The sequence below is a fragment of the Dreissena polymorpha genome, chromosome 3, assembly GCF_020536995.1.
Source record: "Dreissena polymorpha isolate Duluth1 chromosome 3, UMN_Dpol_1.0, whole genome shotgun sequence".
Taxonomy (NCBI): domain Eukaryota; kingdom Metazoa; phylum Mollusca; class Bivalvia; order Myida; family Dreissenidae; genus Dreissena; species Dreissena polymorpha.
In genome coordinates, this window is record NC_068357.1 from 70,767,814 (window position 1) to 70,791,336 (window position 23,523).

The window sequence follows — 23,523 nt, forward strand, 5'->3', positions numbered from 1 at the left end:
TGATGTCCATTTAAAATTTGATATATTAATTCAAATTCACATTAATAATTGTTCAAAAACACAAAATTACTTCAAATCTTTTCACACACTTTTGAGAAAAATGCACAGTTAATGATTGTTATTGATTCTTTATTATACCCCTCTTCAAAGAAGAGTCTGAATGTCGGTATACCAGTTGGTTTCCGATGCATAACTCGTCAACGTATTGAACGATTGGCTTGATACTTCACATGTGCATTGGCCTCGGACAGTTGGTGACCCATATAGATATTGGGGTCACTAGGTCAAAGGTCAAGGTCACTAGCACACTTAAGTATGAAAATCGTCTGATAAATCACTTGCCAACGAAGTAACCGATTTTCTTGATACTTCACATGTGTGTTGGCCTTGGACAGTAGATGACCCCTTTTGAAAGAGGGGTCACTAGGTCAAAGGTCAAGGTCACTATCACACTAAGTGCGAAAATCGTTTCCAATCAATAACTTGTCAACGAATTGGTCGATTGGCTTGATACTTCACATGTGCATTGGCCTATAAAAATTTGGGTCACTAGGTCAAAGGACAAGGTCATTAGCGCACTAATTGTGATAATCGTTTTTGCTCAATAACTCGTCAACAAATTGACCGATTGGCTTGATACTTCACATGTGCATTTCGCTTTGATAGTAGATGACACCTATTGAAATTGAGGTCACTATGTCAAAGGTCAAGGTCACTATGACACTACGTATGAAAATTGTTTCCGATCAATAATACTTCAAAGAATTTACCAATTATCTTGATACTTCACATGTGCATTGGCATTGGACAGTAGATGATACTTATTGAAATTGAGGTCACTAGGTCAAAGGTCAAGGTCAATATCACATGAAGTGTGAAAATTGTTTCTGATCAATAACTCGTCAACCAATTGACTGATTGGCTTGATACTTTATGTGTGCATTGGCCGTGGACAGTAGATGACCCGTATAGAAATTGGGGTCACTAGGTCAAATGTCAAGGTCACTATCACACTAAGTGTGAAAATAGTTTTAGGTAAATAACTCGTCAACGAATTGACCGATTGGCTTGATACTTCACATGTGTATTGTCCTTGGACAGTAGATGAGCCCTATAGAAATTGGGGTTACTAGGTCAAAGGCTCAAATCTTTAGCACCTGCAAAAAATGCTATGGGATTTCAGTGTTTCTCAAGTTATTATTAATATGTGTCAACTGATAAACATGTAGTTCATGTTAATGTCGAACAATTGTATTTGTGATAAAAATTTACTCCTGACAAATCGAAAAAATATGGAGTTCAGAGCATTTAAGAGTATTTCTGAAGAAAGAAAGGGGATCAATTCCCGTTGTGTAACTGTCATTTTTGCCTTCTTTTAATTCGCCTCTGAATCGAATTATTCTGAAAAGCTGTTTCTCGTTTGTCAATATTACACCCTGAAAGGAAACAATGTAAATGCTCGTCATCACCATCATCTTTATCATCATCATCATCATCATCATCGTCATCATTATTATCATCATCATCATCATCATCATCATCATTCCCCTTACCGGTCTAGTCTTTTGGAGGCAAATGAAGGACGACGATACAGAAATCCTCTGCCAGTTAGGTCTGTTATGTGCTGCTAAGAGTAATTTATCCATGGGGAGTTATTTCGACGCATTCACATTGTCCTCTGACGTCTTAGTCGAAGACCTCCCTCTAGCGCACCATGAAGCAAGTCACAGCGAATCGTGCCTGGAGACGTGTTCAAACCCAGCAAGCTTTCGTCGTTTGACGGTCGCCAGTAGTGTTGCAGTCATGTTCTGGACGAACTCATCGGCCGTGTGCTCCAAGTAGGAGATGCGGGGCAGTCTTCGGAGACACTTGTGTTCAAATGTCTGTATTCTGCGCTCTGCGACCGCGTGAAGCATCAATGTCTCACAGCCGTACAGTAGGATGGAGACTACGAGGGACTTAAAGACCCGAACTTGATGGGGAAGCTTATGGAGCTGCTTGCCCACAACCTGTTCAGTCTGGCCATCGCTGTGGTAGGCATGGGCTTACTTATATGGACCTCAGCGGTTCTGGTACCGTCCTAAGACATGGTTTCCCCCATGCACTAAAAGCAGGTCACTTCTTCTGGCTTCTCGTCGTTTATCGTGATGTCTGCACTGCTTTTGGCCGTGCTGTTCACCATGATCTTCGACTTCTTCATGCTGACCTCCATCGCGTATACTCTTGCTCTTTCATACAGTCTGTTGGTGCGATCTTGTAGTTCACTGCTGATGCCATCCATGAGGTCAGTGTAATTAGCGAATCTTAAAGTTGGAGATGGGTATCCCACCGATGTAAATAGAGGTGTTGTGGTCTTGAAGAGTCGTCTGCCTTAATTTTTTCAATAAAATGTTAAACAGGACTGGGGAGAGCAGGCATCCCTTACGGACGTCCACCGATGCGATTGCTCGTCACAGTTCAAATATTTACATACATTTTCGAAACTTGTTGTTTTTTTTCTGTGACATCTTTAACAAAAATATGTTGGCGTACATTGTATTAAAATGTTTATAAGGCTTGGCTTCTAATACGTTCCAAACGAATGCAAAATCATCATATGAAAGAATGTTTTTAACTTTGTATTTGCAGATGTGTATATTTACAATGGGCATCGAACGCATTCATGCGAACTATTAAACGTTTACTTATGAATTATGAAAAACAAGTACATTTAAACAAATTGCTACATCACTGTGTCTGTGCTCAACGCAAAGGATTTATCACTATTCAGTGTAATGAATTCCGGATTACTCTGTGTATGTTCAACTAACACAAATTGTTGCCCGGTTACAATTACGCGTAAAATCCATCTTGCAGAATTTCAGGGTCGGTGCTCGTTCACTAAATCGTCCGGGTAATATATAATCAACTATCGATAAACACAGTTTTGCTTTCAAGATGAGAAAACAAACAAATAGTATAGTGTCACGATAAGGGGAAAATCGTTTAATTACCCAACCACAAATGTTTGCCATACTCGGTCAGCACGTCTAGAAATCGTTCCTATACGCCTGGATAGGCTGACCTTATTTACAAGTTTGCTATTTTGAATACAATTTTGTATCGAAAAGCATTTTGCTTAAATGTGCCATTTACAATTCGCGATGAGATTTTTAATGACCGTCGTCATGCGAAAACGGGTCTTATTCCATATGCACCCATCATATGTATAGACCACTCAGCCTGCGCATCTGTCAGTCTGGTCAGGAGATACATAATGAGATCATAACACATTTGGTGATTTTATAGAGAAGAGCATGGCCTCTGACCTGACTGCGCAAATGCAAAGATTGGGCTTAAGCTATGCTGGCCGAAACGCATAAGACTCATTTTCGCATGACGCGGCTATGAAAGTGTGATTTAAATGTGTTGACGAAAGAAAACTGCGTGTAAATCAAATATTAACATACGATATATTTCGATGGTGAACAAATACAATTATAATAAGGCATGTCAGGACACATATGATGTGCATTCCCGCAGTATAATTTGTATCTACTTACACTAATACGTGGTACTCCCGTAGTATAATTTTTATCTACTTACACTAATGTGTGGTTTGACGATGATAAGTTGATAACACACATTTCATGCGGTGAATATGTGACTAACATGTTAACAAACACAATAGTTAAACTTTTTTTTCAATTTAATTATTTAGAAACGTGAATTGCAAACTTTAATTCAAAGTCAGCATTTACGCCGACTTCCTTTTAAAGGAAGGATATTGCTTGTTATATTTAGTTGTTTTCTATATTCGGTTTTAGCGGTTTTAAAGCATTTTTGTTGTTGTCTTTAATATACCTGTAGCATTTGGTGAACTCATGTTCAACGTTTCATTAATTGAGAACTGTGAATGTAAACAAACTTAACCTTATACTATTGCGTTGTTAGCACCCGTGAATACAAAAGATCGCCGCTATCTGAAGTGAACAACAGAATGTTTCCCAGAAACAGCAATAGTAGCATGTCTGTATTTATAAAAAATCTTAGTGAAAACTGAAGAAAAATATATAAATTCAAAATTTTGTCACAATCAAGAATGTGATTTGGGAATTGTATTTTACAATGTCCAACATACTTCTATATTATACTAATATTAATAATTTGATTTGTTTTTAAACCAGCCATAGTAGTTCAAAAGCTTTTTTTCACTTCTTTACAATTTAAGTTTAAAAATGGCTAATGAACTTTTATAAATGTCGGTACATTCTTTACGGCAATCAAAGTCTGAGAAAATTAAAAGATTCGTCATTAAAGGGAACGCATTGTCCGACATTAACACAACAAAAGCTTTTATATTATGTCAATACAAGTTATTTTATCGAACTCGAGGTCAAACGAGTTGATGCGCAAAACACTTTTAAAGTTATGTATTTACATTTTCCGTATCCATCTGTAGTGTTCATAATAAAAATTAACAGTGTGTTTCTTATTTGATATTTTATCAATTATGAATAGCAGATCAAGAAGGTTGCCAAAAAATATGTCTGGTTCCTGTGACATGCCCCCCAAAAATAGGTTAGCTAGGTCGGATTTTTATTTTTTTTATTCTTATTCAAGTGGTGAGAGACCATTGCTTTTATGCTGTATTTGTAGTTAATTGTTGTGTTATCCTAGCTAGAAGTTGTAACCATGCACATCTATACTTTCCTGTGATTGTCACATATTTACAGCTTTTTATGTACCATTTGGCTCTTTTAGTAACCCTCTGTAGCATGCTTATCTGCCATGTAACATAGCTGAAAGGTGAAGGTTTTATGAATTAGCAACCTCACTTTTGTCTTAGATATTCTTTATTGTATTTGTAAATAGGTGTATTACAATACAATTTAAAGAGCTTTATAAAATTTGTTTAAATTGTTAAAATGACTTATCTAGAACCAAAGTTATGAAGGTTTAAAGTAAGAGAAAAAAACGCAATTTCGGTGAAGCAACTGGAATGACAGTTCGCGAAACCGTTTCTTCAAAATACTATTTGTTTCATAACTCCTGTTCTGTAACATATATTTAAATGAAATTTTGAATTTTTATTGAATTTTTTCATGAGGAATCTAAAAAAGCATGAAATGGTCGGCAGGACCAGCTCAACTGATTAAGAATCCCGGGGCGATTCACACAATGCTTACATGACTTGTGATGGAATCGGTACTGAAACCATTTCTACGTACGGTCATTTTCCCTTAACGCTTAGTCAGGTAGGGTAATTTTCAGTCAGGTGCGTGTACTCGAAAACCAGTATACCCAGGAAATAAGTGAGTGGGTTAACTCAAAGCCTTCAGATGATTGAAATAATGATGAGTACGGTGGAAACGAAAGGATCTTACGGTTGCGTAAGTATTAATACGGTAACAATTATTATTTCGATTTTGCCAACGATAGTTCTTCATGCTCCATTTGTGGCAAAGTTTGCGTTCTTCCAATTGACCAGTCGCCAAATTATCGATCGCTCCGCCCACATAGTCACGTGGTCTAGTGATAAGAAAACTCCGACAAGCAGATCGCAATTATAACGGATTACGTGAGGGAATTTCTATATTTGTAATGATGTATTATGCTCTTTTCTATAATATAAATTATTAAAGCCGCACACTAAACTAAACTGCTTTGTAAAACGTTAATACAATCACAAAAACTTTAGAGAGAAATGGCGTAATCAAAATAAATGAGTTAACGGCAGACTGACTATCAGAAACGTTTCTTATACATATTATATAGGGAGTTGATGAAAAATCCGTTGTAAAAATGAGCATTTATTTCATATTGATTTTGAACTTGTATTCAACCGTCTGACAGTGAAACCGGTGGCTATTCATATACAATTTTGAAAATATTTTTATTAAATGCAAATGACATATCCATATCATGATGGGTTTTTTGTTTATTAAAAAATGTTTAGATCTTTGTTTTATTGTGTTATTTTTAAAAAGACACCGATTTTTTTTATTTATATATAAATTAAATTTTTATTGTAACCATAATTTAATACAGGCCTAATTTCATGGTTTCATTAACAGATAGTCTAATATGCATTTTAATTCATTTATGTCTAATGCGAACCTGTTACATTTCACTATCAACAAATGAAATGTTGGTATTACGGTGCTGTTCACGAACATTCGAATTGAATACATTTAGCATATTATGCATTTGCTTATTTATAACAAGATGGCCCTTATATGTTAATTGCAATTTTTACATTTCTCCCCGTATCAATATATGTTGTATTAGAAATGTTGTTGTTGTATCATAAGCCGTACATTTTACACTTGAAGTCGCTTTAAGCTGGCTAAGCCGCGTTGAAATCACCTTTTTGTTGTTTACTTTAGTTAAAACAATATTTAAGTTAACAATTTATAATGATTTCCCTTGTTTATGATCCACAGAAAATAAATATATAATTGGAAATCATTTAAGTAATTAAATAGTTTTCTTTTCTTGTGTACAGTACCTAACAATGCCTTAATGTTCCTTCATTCTGAGATCCACGCAACATACTGTTATTTATTAATCATCGACAATTACGCTGAGATTAATAAGCACGTGTGGCAATTATCATGTTGCCCAAACTGCTTAATAATATTGTGCATCTTGTGTGTATTTCAGAGTTTATTTACAGGTCCTACTGGCCTCTTCACGAGGTTATAGTAGCCCGACCTGCCCCTGTGACCTTTCTGGGGAGAAAGATTAATTTAGAGCCAAAGTAGGTCAAATTTACCCCGGCTTCCCGGGTATTCGCCAAAGAAATAATTTAGATCCAAATAGACCAGTGCACGGTGGCCAATGAGACCTTAATGTGCACTGGTAGTTAGACAATCTCAAAAGACAAATTCATGTCTGAACGCAGCACCGCTGCAGCACACAGCTCCGCCTTTATGGCCCACTTGTTGTCATCAGCCGTCGTCTTCATCCCCGAGACGGTTTCCCCAGCGCGTTGAGCGCACTAGGTACCGCCGCCCCGGGGTCCCTCTTTAAAGCCACCCCCTCGATGTTCTTGGGTTCCCTCCTCGCAAGCGCAAAACCCAGGACCGTCCCGTATGTCCCCCACACTGGTGGTCTTGCTGTCCCGCCGTCCCCGGCCCTCTTCAGACGGGACCTCTGGCAGGTCCGGGCCGGCGAACTCTCGACGATAAACAGCGGGTGACAAGTCCGCTGCATCTTGGAGAAGACAGCAATCCCAGCAGTGTAGAAGACGTCCGGCTCGAGGGTGACGGACTCTGCTGGATTAGCAGAGCCATCCGCAGAAGTTCCCCTCTATAAGGAAATATGTACAGGTGAGAAAATCTTCTGCGGGCGACTCTCGCCTCGGTCGCGACGCGCACGCTCCAGCAGCTGACCGAGAATATTGTGCATCAAACGGTATAACACGTTTTATAGAACACACACCTGGTGTGGTTAGACTATTTATTGTGTTTGTTTTCTCATTACTCGTTCATATGTTCAAGAAATAAAGATAAAATAATAACCTTTTATAAAGTATGTATAGCACCTACAATTTTGAATAATGATCGAACAGTAATGATCATGCATTTGATATAAAATCTGTGCAAACTCTTAAAAATAACGTCCATTCCATATGTACAACACGCTTTGTTTGTCGGACAAAATGGCGGCCAGATAAGCGTTGCTGAGGGGTGTGTGAAAAATCGATATCTGATTGGCTGATCGACAAAATGTGGGCGGAGTTGGCGACTGGTCAATACAGGGAAATGGTCAGGAAAATATGGAGAGCATTGAACGTCACCGCATACCGCGTCTTTGAGCTCTACATTGATGGAACCCCGTTGCGAGCGTAGGGCCACGGTGGTGGTGTAGGTAAAATCCTGTCGTGAAATATTAACGGACTTTGTGATATTAATAAGTCATGTCATAATGTTGTAAATAGGTTTTGCACCCATGACACGTATTTTGACCGAATCTTGTTCTAATAGCTCTAATGATATTGATGTAAGTGGTTATTTGCATTTTAACTTATGTAGAAAATTTGACGTCAGAAAAACTCGTGGAAATAGTGGTGGAATTGGATATTAAAAAAGAACTAGCTGATGGTGTATAAATCGTAAAAAAATATTATGACATAATAATTTGGTAGAAGAAATCACCGCAAATTGTTTAATATCTCAAAAGACTTTTTTATCTTTTCAACTTATATATGCGGTCAAGAGTCTCCAGTATATAATACATTTAATGTAGATCTGTTCAAAATTTTAGAAAATTATACTACTTATTCTTCTACATTTGGTAAAATTTGTGTAACTGGAGACCTAAACATCAGTTGGCAATAAATGCGACTAAATGTATATTGTACAAGATGGAATTAATACTGTATATGATGACTCTGAATACTTACAAGATAGCACCTCAGTTAGAGCCTCTTAAGACAGTTCACGTAATAGTCATGGCGTTAAATGATTTGATCGGCAGAGTTGGCAATAGCTGTAATAAAACTTTTTATTCAAATCGCGGTACGTTTGTCATTGACCAATAATTTATTGACAAAAGGAAACAGCTTCTCAAATATATCGGATTTTACCGAGCGTGGTTGTAAAGAATTAAGTAATCATGCCCGTTAAATTTTCCTTATTATGTAATTATGTTTCGTCTGAGAATCAATCCTACACAGATGTCAAGTAAAAATGGGACTGAGTTACAATAGCATTTATTTCATGGATTATTATTTATTATTATTATTATTATTATTATTATTATTATTATTATTTGCATGTAACGTGTATTTTATACCGTTGTGCAACGTTTAAATTACTCAAGTAGATCGTCAATTAATGCTGTTTTGAATAGTTTTACTCTTACCATTCGCAATGTTGCGGACCCGTTATATCTTAATCATGTAAGTATAATTCGAACCATAGTTTTAATGTAAAAATCTGTATAAAGCATGCAACATGGTTTTACAACGATACTGAATGAGATTTGTACCAAATCGCTGTACGTATGTTTACCTCAAAGCAAAACTGATTAAAACAGGGAACGTTTATGTACAAGCAATATATATTATAAGGACTTAATTCACAAGAAAAAAGACATATTATTATAGGTAAAACATATAGAGATTGAAAATTGATTAAAACACAAACCAAGGGAGTTTTGGCGAGTTTTCAAATGACAAATAACGTCATACTATCTTCAGATTACAAAACTGTTTGACAATCTTAGAAACAGTATGTCAGATTTGTGTACTTTAGAAGAAGATTTCTGTGTATATAATGATTTTAACTTCTAAAATTCTGTGTTTCCCGAACTTGACACACCTATTTTTATTGAAAAAGTTAACTATGAAATAAATCATCTGGTAGTGAGTGCACTGACGTTTGGACTGACATACACATGCAGCACTGCCGATGTCAACAATGCATCCCTGCTGTAACAATGGCTTGCTGAGAAATAAGTAATCTTACATCTGGCACAATAACGTGCTTTTAATAAAATTTACCCGTTAATACTGTGTATTTTTTTCAAAATGAGTTTGTTGCGAATATTTTCAAGCATTTACATTATGATTTTGGAGTCTTACACCTATATTTGAACTGATAAATTTATGTTCTAAATTGTTCTTGTATAATCTTGCATAAATTATATTATGAGCATAAATCTACCGATGTTGTCATTGATCAATGACATGATATCTTGCACGGCAGGACAACTGGGGAAAAACTAAATAAAAGTAAAATTTAACAATATTACATTAACTATAGCATACAAACATACATACACTTTTACCTTATATGTGTATAAATGCATCAATAAACGCTAAATTAATGCAATTGATGACAATACATTAATAATCTGACAGAATTTATAGCTTTATTTGAAATCAGATGATCACAAAACTTGAAATGGCAGACCAAGAAAAAACAATATGGTCATTTTAAACGTGTGAGGATTGTTAAGAATAGAACATATCATAAGTACTCGTAAAAGGTTAAAGGCTAATTAAATAGTCAAATAAACTTTAGATCTTACGTCATTAAACATAATTTCATCACAAACTTAAGTAATAAAACATACATACCAGTAAGTATGCTTTCGCCACTTACTCAGTTATAAATTACATAGGAACATTCAGTGCTTACAAAGAAACAATTGAGAGTGCTTTAAAACAATAAGCAACGCCAAATTAATGTAGTTCATTTCTTAAACAGTGTATCTATATAATATGAAATAACGTTATTAATATTAAATCAGATTCCATTATTGGACTCGAGATTAAGTATAAAATACACACAATCAACAAACTACGTTCACAGTCTTTAAAAAATTGTTTCCTGTTTATATAATGTCGAGACCTCTGTATCTGCAATTGAAATCTTACTTATTACACCATTCTTAATTGCATCGCTTGCAATTTGATTAAGAAGGAGCTATCAACAAACCTCTGCAAGTGAAATCTCTTTGTGAAAACTGAAAACAAAAATAATGACAAGGGACAAAATTGTCACAAAACCAGGTTTTCATTGTGAAAAAAAAATCTGATAAATGGAGAAAACTCAAACTGAACTTTTGAAATGAACAAACAAAATTAACCCCCTTTGTAAGTTTGTTTTTTAAAAATATATATTTTTAGTCGTGGCGACCTTGACATTGGAGATATTGACGTGATTCTTTCGTGCGACACACCGTCCCATGATGGTGAACAAATGTGCCAAAGGATTTTAAAATCTCACAATGAATGACATAGTTATGGCCAGGACAAGCTCATTTATGGCCATTTTTGACCTTTGAACTCAAAGTGTGACCTTGACCTTGGAGATATCGACGTAATTATTTCGCGCGACACATTGTCCAATGATGGTGAACAAATGTGCCAAATGATTTTAAAATCTGACAATGAACGACATAGTTATGGCCCGGACAAGCTTGTTCCGCCCGCCCGCCAGCCCGCCAGCCAGCCCGCCCGCATTCGCCAATCTAATAACCAGTTTTTTCCTTCGGAAAACCTGGTTAAAAACCCAAAGGAGGCTCGTGAATTATTCTGGGACCTATCTTATAAAAGATCTTCTGACAAGTTTTAGTTACCAGAATTAGAAGTTACAAATAGAATTTGTAGTTTATACATATATATGATCCGCATGTTACCTATATTAAAAGACTCTAAAAAAGTTAATAAATAAATTACTGAAATTACGTAATTATTGGTCCATGCTTCTACACATTTTACATAACGTAAATATGTTGTAGAAAGCTTTCAGCATTCGATCTCTGAAGCAAATATTTGTATTGCTAAAAATAAACACCCAGAGGTTAATAAGCCCTGTTCACGGATGGGAAAAACAACAAGGTTCGAACGGATGGTTGTTGATACTAAAAAAAGAAAACGATATAGACCTTTTCAAAACAAGCGACAGAGCACTGAAAATTAGAAACTTTTAGGAATGTAGTTTTTTCATGGTATGGATACTCATCATCATGTTTTAATTATAGAGACAACATTGCTATTCTTATTACATGATCCTTTTTTGTGTCCTACTAACTCCTGGTTCTATGTCATTAAACGTACGGGAACTAGCTAAAACCTATGTAATCATTAGGATTAAAGTATATAACATATTTACAGTTAAAGGGGTTTAGAGCCATTCTTTATCAGTGAAAAGTCAAAAAGCTTTACCTTAAAACTTAAGACACAATACCATATACAATTTTAAACCATCTAAGCTTCAGATTGTATACAAGTTCGTGCATACATAATTTGTATTTACATGTAACATTTTTTTTTCTTTTAAAACAAGATAACAGGCACAAAAATATCAAGGTCATAAATGGACAGAATAATTCTATGTATGGAAGTCTACAAATAGGTACAACCATTTTACCAAGAACCGTTGTCTTACAACATAACAAAGTGGCAATTTAAGCAGTTCCTGGTTTCATCACCAACAGCAGGTTAATTGTCCATTATATAACGGCACATACTTTTATCTCCCTATTTTACATGTATTGTGGTTATTTCTGATTTAAGCAATCGCCCTTCATTAGTAACTGTAATTTTAACAATAACTGTCTCTACAATATAATTTCGAAAAATGCCTGTACAGACGTAGATTTTCCAAATACACCCTTACTGCTAACTGGTCTGTTAACATCCTCTGAATATTGATACATAACCTACTTATAAAAATTTTGTATTACAACATTACATAGTTTGCTTAAAGTGTGAAATAAATTGATGTCATATACATAAAAAAATGTTCCCCAAATGAATTAGTTTAAACCTACTTATTTTAGCTCGATTGCATCAAAAGCCTCAGGCTTATTCAAACGCTCTCGAGTCCGTTTCCTGGGCCTACAACCAGTACTTCGTGTCTTTGGGGAAGATCTAAAGAACGCTCCGAAGTGGAGATCGAAACCGTGACCCACGGTTGCTAGGCGGACATCATATCCATTATGCCACGGCGACCTCATAATTGTTACAAAAGTTATTTGAGCGATGCAACAGTACAATTTAATACATACGCATACGACGCTATTTTGAATTTTGGTGAATTGTTAAGGTAAGCAGACGTATGGTTATTTTTACAAAATAAGCAATTTTGGACTTGAAAAGAACAGTATAAGGGCGATTGTGATTAAACTCATATAAAGTCAAAATAATCACCATTTTATTTTTTGATGTTTACTATTTCGGTGAATTATATCGAAATAAGCGGAGTTTTGAGACAAAAATTGCATAAGGGTGCATCCATGTCTTTTAACATCATGTTATAATACATAAAGCCTATTACAAATATTATACTTTGTGAGTCGACACACTAAATTTCATATTTTAAAAAACAATAGGTTGAAAAATTGTTGTTAACCAATGAACGAGATATATCGGTTAACTTGTACTACAACTAAGTTTGTTAACACTAATTTTAAAAACGTTTTATATAGTATAATAATGAAACAAAATATGAATGCCACACCCCTAGTTGTTAATGTCTTCATAAGTATCACTCTATTATGCACATGATCAATTGATCATATTGTGGCCATACCACGTGACTACTTTCTAAAACCAGGAATTACACGCTGTAAGTCATTTTTTAAATCTTCTGGTAAATATTCGAAATCTGAGTATGTGGGAAGAAACTTTTTATCTTTGTTGCATACATTCTTTTTCAAACGTTTAAGCATATCTCTGTATATCTTGGAATCTTTACCATACATATAGTAAGACACGCGAACAGACGTAAATGAATGTTCAATGCTATTCTCATAACAGGGGTTGCCTGTACTTCCTATATCTCTTATTTGCTGGAAGATTGTCTTTTCCGGAAACAAGTAAATAAGCGACTTGACATCTTTTTCATCAAGTTCATGTCTTTTACACTGAGCTTCTGCTATCTTACATTGATTTTCCAAGGAAATATTGTTTTCAGTGAGACACTTTTTCCTTTTATAGAGTGGAAACCTCGACAACCGTAGAACACAATATTCACTCAGACGTGTGCGCTCGTGTTGCTCAGCTAATTTTAAATATTTACATACTTCTTCGCACGACATGTCATTGGTCGCAGTGCCCTCCATGAAAGTAAGCAGAGTGTCTTCACACTGTTCCATCAATTTTACAACTTGATACTCAGACGCTAATGGGAGTATGAACGCCGCATTTTCAGCTGAAATTGACAAAAACACACTATAATTTTTATTTTTGCAAATAACAAATACAGTTTTGATTCTATTTGCCCATTAAAACATGTTTAATACTACACAATTTCTTAAATAAAGCCCAGTTTTTTTTTCACTTATAGGGGAATGGTGGCGGGGCCCGTCCAAAGGGGAAAAAATGCGTCGTTTTTTAGGAAAAGGGGAAAATTAAAAATTCACTTGTTTATATGTAATGATATTTATTATATTTATACACATGTTTGTATGAATATAAAACTCACAGCTGAATGTCTTTGTCCTTTTTCTTAAAATTAAAATATATGTCAAAGATTTTTTCAACATAAGTTTCAGACAGTTCAGCCTTCATGCACAGTCTCAGTTTTCTTAGCCATTTTGAGTCTAATTGGGATCTTTTAAATCGATAAAATGGCAAATGTAAGCATTTTATCAATAAAATGGACCAAATTGGAATTATTTTATCAACAAATATTGACACAATATAGATACATCAGGCCTTTTCTTGGCCATTTTGGGAGAAACAAGCAATTAATGTGAAAAGTCCACTGATTTGGAAAAAACTATTTAATACAACTCTTTATTATAATTCAAAATAATATAAATTATAGTTATATACTTTGTTAGTTGTTTATGAATTAAATTTGAGATATATTTGTCATGATTATGAGACAGTTCTTTCTAAAAAAAAAAAAAAAAAAAAAATTTTTTTTTTTTTAACTTCTGGAGGGAATTTTTTTTTAAAAATGGGGAAAAAATATGTACTCTTTTTTGAGGGGAATGGGGCCGAATATCGGCCCCGAAAACTTGCCATAAAAAAAACACTGATAGCCACACGGTGATAGTTTATGGAAATGTTTTTGAAAAAAGTAAATGTTGGGAACATTAAATTCGAATGTAAGCTGTCCATTTAACTAGTTAATGAAATGAAGAAATGAGTCAAACTAACTAAGGGTAGGTCTACACGACAATTAAATTGTTTACAATTACTTGTGATCCGCTCCTTAAGGTTTGGGTAAAGGCAGCACAGAAACGGAACAAACGTAACCAACTTTTTCTCTGGTAAATAGACCTCACTCTGGTTCTTTTCTTTCCATTCGCCTTCAAACATTTTTTTAAACACGGGTGACGACAATGACAATACTGCTTTGATGACAGGAATGCGGATCTCTTCGACAATCAACGTTAAGTCTGTTAAATCACTGTCTTCACTGAAGATACTGACGTCGATTGCTCCACTTTTCGTCTGCTCGTTCGGCTTGTAAACTCTGGTCTCCATCCTAAAATGAATTGAAACTCACTACATTAACAAGTCTTTCTGAAAAAAGCAATCCTAATTTTACATTTATACAATTATCACTGACCTTGTAGAACCCGATCAAAGTAAACGTGATAACATGAAATACCAGTTTAAATATGCAAATCAATTTTGAGATGGCACAATGTAAGTCAGAATTCACATTCAACATTGCATCATCAGACGAAGGCTTATTATTCTGTCATCTTCACGGCTTATGTCCTCTCCAAATAAGTTATGCATGAAGAAATAACCGTTGAGCAAAGTAAATATATTGTAACAATATCAATTGTTTTACCTTATTAAATGTTCAACTGCGCATCAAGACAGATTACCGGTATATAGAATGCCATTATTTCCAGTAATTGAGTTTATAAAAAAAATACTGAATAGCATATAACTATAAATTAGGTATGCACAACGTTGTTGAACGTACTCATTAAATGTGCATGTCAAGAATGTCCTTATTTAAACATCATTCTCTTGAAATATATCGCAAAGGTAAAAACATAAATAACTCGTCAAGCAAAAATAAATCTTGTTTAACTTTGAGAGGAGAAGGTTATATAACATTTACTATTTACTCATATTGTACGTTGATAATTTTCAATATACACGTTTTGTTTTAAAACGTCGCCATTGTGGAGTTGAATATAAAATAATAATTGACGTGAATGCTATTGGTTCGGCAATCCTATTTATTTATTTATTAATATTTGAAAAAGAAACAATGCTTAAACTGATAAAAAAATAACACTTGTTTATTCTTAGTTTCTACCTGCACTTTAAAAATTCAATCTTCTTCTTCGTATCATGCTAACCGAACCGGTATCTTTCGTAAAAACTTTCACCCGTATTTTTACCCGCTGATTGTTATTTTTTGCCGGATACCCGTATAAACACAACCGCTGATCTTTAAATACTGGTTTCAGTTACTTACTCGATGAAGTGACACTGACATTTCAGTGAATGGTGATGTACTGGTCTCGTAATCTAAGTTACGGGACAAAGTGATAATTGTTCACAGATTTAGGGAATAGCCATTTAGTCATCTACCATGTGACACTCTCACGAAAACAGTTATATTTCGTGTATGTTTAAATTGATCTTTGTTCGAAATGATGTATTTTATATTTACTTCAAACGCATGCTGTTATTGTATATGTTTATTTATGACGATGAGCTTTATATGCTTACGTCTAATAAAATATTCTGTTCTGTTCTGTTAAAACCGGGTTGGTCCCGTACTTTCGATCACCAACTGTGTTTTTTTGTACTTTTGCGTTCAATAATGATTTATATAATAGTGCAACGCGTTAAACAATACAATTTCCCTGTTTTTAAGTATATAATTTCCACAAATAGTAAACGACCGTAACATATTTGTCTATAAACAATGGGAATCGACGAACTTCGGCATATAGCGATTATGCATTTGTTGACATGTTTACGTTGTTAGTGTTTTACAACAAATACGATGAAAGCGCTCAATGTTTTCCTCTTTGAAAAATCACCAAATTTATAGGTACATTCGTTTCTTCTGTTAGAATGAACAAAGAACGAATTGCTTGTAATGCTGTATCATATAGTGTATTTGTTGAGGGAAGAAATTACTCAAGGTAACTAAAAATGTTCACTATTACTCGTTCTTGACCTTTACATGTCGTACATAGATCGAATAAGGGTTAATAGTTTCCCATCGATGCCCAAATTATTTAACATACCAAATTGACCGCAATCGATTACGTCATATAGCAACTGTTGCGCGAGGCCGACTTCCAGGGGCCGCCGCCGAGCGCTATGTGCGCGACCTAACAATGACGATATGCCTTCCGAAACCCTCGGAAGGCCAATTACAAATAACAAGGACGAATATCTAATTTTTCTCAGGCTACCTGCATTATGACTGGAAACTGAAAAATAATTGAGTCGCCTTAAATATTTACAATGCAACGTACAGGGAACTATTATTCTAACGGAGCTTCTGTCTTCAATAATTTCCGGCCTGGATGAAGGTGTAACTCCACAGGCTTTTTCCGCTCCATTTTGGGAAAACGCCACACTGGAATTTTGGGAATTTCGCGTCGTGAAAACCCCCATTTTGGGAAAAAAATTAATCGCAAAATTGGCTCAATTGGGAAAAATTATCGCATGTAAATTATTTAAAACAGTGTTTCTTATATTTCAAAGAAGCCGTTAACTGGTAAATAACGACTATTTTGATAACTTATTATTTAAATTTTACAAAATATTATGAACATGTGTGATTAGTGCAGGTTTTTTAATCTGAATTTGGGAAAAAGGCTTGGCCTTTTTGAGGTGAAAAAAATCGCGGGAAGCGCCGGATTTTGAGGAAAAAAAGGAAAGTCTTAAATAATCATTAACATATTTTACAGTTCTTAAAACAAATTCAAGGCAACAGATAATTTAATTATGCAATACTTTCTATTTTCTACACCAGATCAGGTCAACTTATATATTAAAAGGGTAAAAAAAAAAAAAAAAAATTTTTTTTTTTTTTTTTTTTTTTTAATTGGGAATTTTTTTTCAATTGGGGAAAAAAACAACCAGATTTGCATTGGGAATGGGCCGAATTTCGGACCCGTGGCATAGGGCGGAAAAAGCCTGCTCCACGTCCAGCAAGCTCTCGCAAATCTTCCACCATCGCGCTTCCGTCGTCTCTAACCCGCTGATGAACCTCTATAATATGCACTCTGCAGACTGGACAGCACCGTTTGAACCTTGCAGCCAACTTTTTCACCCAAATGCTCCAGACCTATTATTTTATACTGTTCCTTCTTTTCAGATCTATTTATGTAGCTCGAGCCGGTCGACTTCCTGAGGCCGCCATCGAGCGCTATGTGCGCGGCCTCACAGTGATGCCTTTTGATTAGACAATTAAAATGTGATCAAGTCGCCACGAATATTTACAGTGCGAAAAACAGGAGACCGTTGCCTTCAATGAAGCTTTAGCTATTTGTCACCAGGGCTGCAGAGTTCCTGTTGCAAGTTAAGAAAGTCTTCAGAGGGTTGGTGTCTACGGAAGTCTTGAGGTGAAACGTCCACCACCTAGAAGGGCCTACGACTTCGGTAGACACCAACCCTCTGAAGACTTTCTAAACTTGCAACAGAAACTCTGCAGCCCGGGCAGCATCGTTTGAAGTCAACGTTATTACCCTAATGCTCCAGAGAAATGTTCTTTAGACCCATTCTTCAGATCTTGTAAAGATCGCATCCACAAGACAAGTGACCAATTTGCCTTTTTGCGAGCCTTTATCTACTGGCGAACCGAGCGCCACCTAGCCGACGACACGGAAAGGTACGATTTGGAAACTACCGACTTTTCCGAATGCACTTCGTGTTTTGACGAAGTTTACCGATCATATATTTCTTGTGTTATAACGTGAAACTAAACGACTTGACATCGGAATTAATGTTAAATAATACATTGATGAACAAATCTATTGCATTTGTAATATTTTATTAGAGCCTTTTTATAGAAATTAAGCGAAAATGTAGCTTACTTTGTGAGTAGAAATCCGATTGCTTTGCTATATAAATTAACACATTTATAACAAAGGGGAGTAACTATCGATTATAAAAGACGTCCTGTAGTCGTTCGTTAAACAACAAGAAATAATATTTTTACAGCTTGGCAATGACATTTATGGTTTCTGTAAAGAATTCAAATATAATATTGTCATGAACTTGTGCTTTTTTTTTCAACCGTTTTGTTGTCTTAATGATTTCTTCTGTCTATACATAATTATCTAGCGCGGGGGTCATGTGTTTTGCCTGTCATGAACTTTATGTTAAAATGTTTCGCCTATTAAAGGGACCGTCAACCACAAATGACGAAAAAAGAAAGTTAAAATACCGTATTTTCTACAATTATTAGTTTATATTGATTAAATTATCACGACTGGTATATTACATTACTTGAAAAAAAAGTTCAGATTTTCGGTATATTCGGTAATACAAATCCGCGGTTCAACGGTGTCGTATCTGAGTTTTTCAAGCATGTTCATGTTTGAAGCATTTCAAAATGTCACGTGGTGATTTCAGTCTCGTACTATTCATTTTCTTGCGTTGATCAGTGTTGTATTTAAATTTGGTTTTCCTACATGTAGACCAGTTACATGTATTCCTCGTAATCCTGTTCAAAAACATTCGTTTTTTCTCGTGTGCGTTCATTTCTTGATTTGTACTATAATGGTATAAAGCTCTTGTAAATTGACATTGTTTGTTTTTACTTCTCTGAACATTTTTTTCGTTTATCATTATCTATAAATCCTTAAATGTTCTTTGGTCTTATAATATGCACAAAATATGTACATATACCTTTTGAATGTAAATATTTTACAGAAAAAAATCTTTACTGCCTCCATTTTCTGAAGATGCACATGATACAACAACGATACCAACATAGCACAAATGACAGTTAAGGTAAACCATTTTGATACACTCACTAGCACGTTATCTTAAATATAATATGGTCGTTATGTTACCGTCAAATCACGATTCGAATATTGGTTGTTTTTCATACATATGTAGAATCTATATCTAACGGCTAGTCTCAAAATCGATTCGTAACGGGGTCATAAAGTTTAGCGTGTGATTAGGGTTTCAAAATCTGGGTCACAATAAAAATCAGTAATGCTTATATACCAATCGTTCGCAATTTGTGAATCCCAATTAAAAAATAACAAAGCCTGAGCAGGGCAATTTTCAAATGCAACATGTTGAACACCTAGATATACATCAGATTCAATGTCAAATAATGACTTATCTAATGTGAGCCAAACAAAGCCATCAAAGTCATTTTTCGCTAATGTTGCATCTTAACTTATACAGTATTGTACATTATATTATACAATACCACCATTAGAACGCTTCGCTAAATGAATGCATACGTTTGCTGCAGCCTTTAATAAATATTGTAGAGTCTTAACTTTTAAAAATTGTAGATAACTGTGTTTTTGTGATAGCGCACGGAAGACGTAAACTTACGATAAGTACAATAAGTCATTCAACGCTTCATTCGACATTTTTGCGACATTCTCACTCACGCCCTTTTCCACATGTATTTTGATAATTATGTTAGTACTGGTGAACTATCGTAAGGTGTGAGCTAATTTATTAAATTCAAGAATTTGCCCTAAATGTCACTTTAATCGTCAACAACTTGCAGGGATTTCAACTAAAATAGAATCCAGATTTTTGTTATACAATTGTGTAGTGTAACGTTTGACTCCAAATTATCCGCCTTGCAACATTTTGATGCAAATTTAACCTTTAAATTTAGACAACAAATTAATGTATTTAATGTTTCGCAAATAGTTTTTTTTTGTTAGGCGATATACTAAAATTTATTCAGAGCTACATTTGTAGAACAATGAACAAATATTAAGAGAGAAGGTATCTAGACATCATCATTTTGACCCCTTAACATTTCATTTTATCCCTGAACACTCCCTGCACGGGCCAATTTTTATCCTGGTTTTCAAAAGCTTTTGAAATACCTGACCTAGATACACAATTCTTTTTATTTCTGCTGTTTAAAATCGATGCATTTAATACCCATAAATACCACTCTAATACTGCTGAAAAAACATTACAACGAAGAAGAAAAAGAATGGTTTGCATTACAATTATAATTTCATCCCTCAACAAATACACTATATGATACAGCATAACAAGCAATTATTTTATTTAATGAATTCTTCATCAGAGGGAAATGCTGTTTGTTGCACCATCTGAACAAGCTCCTTCGCAAAGATATGTGAGATAACATATAAATGGAAAGGACATGTGATGCGTTTGCAAACGACTTCTCCGTTCCTCTACAGCAGTTCGTTAACTAGGAAATAATGATAGTTGGCTGTGGCATCGGCACCGTAAAGGGCGTGTGGCATTTACAATCGCAAATAACATTAATGGAAGCAGGTGAATTAGCCACGTGTCGAGAGTGTCGCCTTTGATTTTAATTTTAAAATATTGAGAAACAGCACAGCAAACAATATTGATTTGAAATGAACAGTGCACATTGTCGGCTTGTTGCGGACTCTAGCTAGGTTCTCACTGTTTGCTGCTTCTCTGGATGGTATAAGGTCATGTGGCCATACCACGGTGAAGATTTTGTAGAAGTTAAGTATTCCATAAAGCACATAGATTCTCATATTAAGGACCTACCTGACTTTAAAACTACGATCTTTAAAAAAGAACACTGAAACTAAAATGTTCTCCCAGATATTACAGCCAATTTCATTTTCAGATGTTTGCGACAAAGAAGAAATATTGTGACTTTGTGGTTTGATGAAGAGTGTTTTTTACGAACTGGTTGTGAAGTTCCCGGTATTCTGTCTGAATCTTATTGTACCAGAAATTTGCTCGATGGTGTATTTTAATAAATAAATGTGCGATAATTTTATTGCAAAACGGAATTATTGCAAAACGGGTTGTTGTAAAATATCAAATTGCAATAAGACACTCCAACCTGTTTTGCAATACATTTATTGCCAAACGGGTTTATTGCACAAAGGGTTGTTACAATGCGCTCCAGCAGATTTTATTCTTTAAAAACATTTTTGTTTGTGCGTCGATTTCAACATCCTTTTAAAAATATCACATCTGTTAATTTATTATTTTAATGATGAAGTTTAAGATGATGGAATATTGGTTGACAATTGCATAAACCACAAAGTAACTGGTAAGTCAAATTTCTAACAACGGAACTTATAAGGTTGCTATATATGAACTTGTAGGCTTGATTTTGTAAGTTAAGGATTATATTATGATCTAGTACACTGATCTGGTATTAATGTTGCAATCCAGTAAAGGTGCATTGCAGTAGTTCAAACTTAACCTGAAATGGATTTTGATCAGGATCTGCTCCTGAAATATTGAACATTTGAGAACTGTTTACATATCAGATTAAGCAATAGTTTATTAGGCTCCTTAAACCTGCAACTTTAAATAATTCATTAGTTCTGAGCTCAGAAAAGAAATAAAAATACGTACAGTATCTTTGTTAAGTATATAGCGATAGGCAACAATTGTTAAATGTTCCAATAATGTTTGGGGTGTTCATTACAAAATTACAAAAAAAAAAATACATGCCTTTATAACGAACGTGTTTCTTTATATTGGTAAGCTCGAACCTGATGATCTAGATCTAGTAAGGCATGGGCATGGTAATGGTACACCTTCTCCTGTGAGCCACCCGTTCAAAACGTCCCAATGATGTGGGTGTCTCAAAGCCAATAGGGTAAAATTGAAAACACTTGCTACATAATCTAGGTGGAAAGTATCTGAAGAACGTTCGATTGTAAAACAATATAAACAAGCATAACATAATAATTTATGAAGTTATTGTGTAAGTTTGTATATGTGAGTTACAAAAAACAAAGACAAAATACTGCAGCTGCCATTACAGCTAATAAACTCTACACATTCTGCTATATAAGCGTACACACATACAATATATAATTAATAAATGAATTGAAATTAGTTTTCTTCTATTTTAACATTAAAGTTTTACCGACCGGACTCAATGTGAAAACTAAAATGTCTTGTGATAGCTTTGTTTTTGACCTGCGTTCTTTTCATTGCAGCTCCACGTTTAATTCTTCGTTCTTCATCTTTACGAAAGCCAAAAACGAATGTCTGAACCTTAAGCGTGCTTCTATGCCAGGCGCACAACATCTCGTATGCACGTTTATACTCTATAAATGAACTTCTTAACTACACTCTATTTCACCGCCTCTTGTTATGGAAATTTTTCTGATTCCCAGCGTGACCTGGATGATAGCAGGTACTTGCTTTTGACGTCATGCGTGTATTGGTTTATATACTCATGAGATAAGTGATCAATTGAGTCATGTGATATGAAATCACCAAAAGAATGGTGATACTGTTAGCTGATGTGAGAATGTCCTGATAGCAACAATTATTTGGTGCATTTGAGCTCTATTTGAATCGAGATGTATTATATGCAACATTCATGTATAGTATTAGGGTTATATATTTAAGTTTCAAATCGAGATCAATAAGCAGACTAAAGTGATAAACATTACATCAGTTGTATATAAATAAAATTGTTTTAAAAAATCGACAAAACTGTGAGTTTAGAGATAAAATTAAAATGCACGGAAGGTGGTGAATTCCGAGATTTAATACGATAAAACAGCACAGAATGTGTATCGAGTGTGATTTCAAAAAATTTAGTTCTAAAGTTTAAGTGCAATAATTTATGGAAAAACGTGTTTAATGTCTTATTGCAATGTAAATTATGTGTAACAATCTTATTCGCAATAAAATCATAACATATATACTAATTGTTTCATATTGATTTGAAACGGTATAAAGGAAGTTTCAAATGTCGTCTCTAAGGTACATATGATAAAATAAGGCTGAATTTATGTATGAAGTGATGTTCACCAATTTGGGAATTAAGTGAAGAATACCCAGAAGTGATTAATTTTATTGCAAAACGGGTTGCAGTGTTTTATTGCAATGTGCATTTTTTATAACAACCCGTTTTGCACTAAACTCGTTTTGCAATAAAC

General features: G+C 34.7%; 1 protein-coding gene across 1 annotated transcript; it reads right to left on the reverse strand.

Annotated features, from left to right (window-relative positions):
- Positions 1-9,026: 9,026 nt before the first annotated feature.
- Positions 9,027-16,276, reverse strand: LOC127874682 (BTB and MATH domain-containing protein 38-like). The gene is made up of 3 exons (XM_052419178.1): positions 16,154-16,276; positions 14,650-14,939; positions 9,027-13,652 (listed from the first exon to the last, which is right to left on the reverse strand). Exons 2-3 carry the CDS (start codon positions 14,936-14,938, stop codon positions 13,039-13,041), a joined length of 903 nt encoding a protein of 300 aa, XP_052275138.1. The 5' UTR covers position 14,939; positions 16,154-16,276; the 3' UTR covers positions 9,027-13,038.
- Between the last annotated feature and the right edge of the window lie 7,247 nt (positions 16,277-23,523).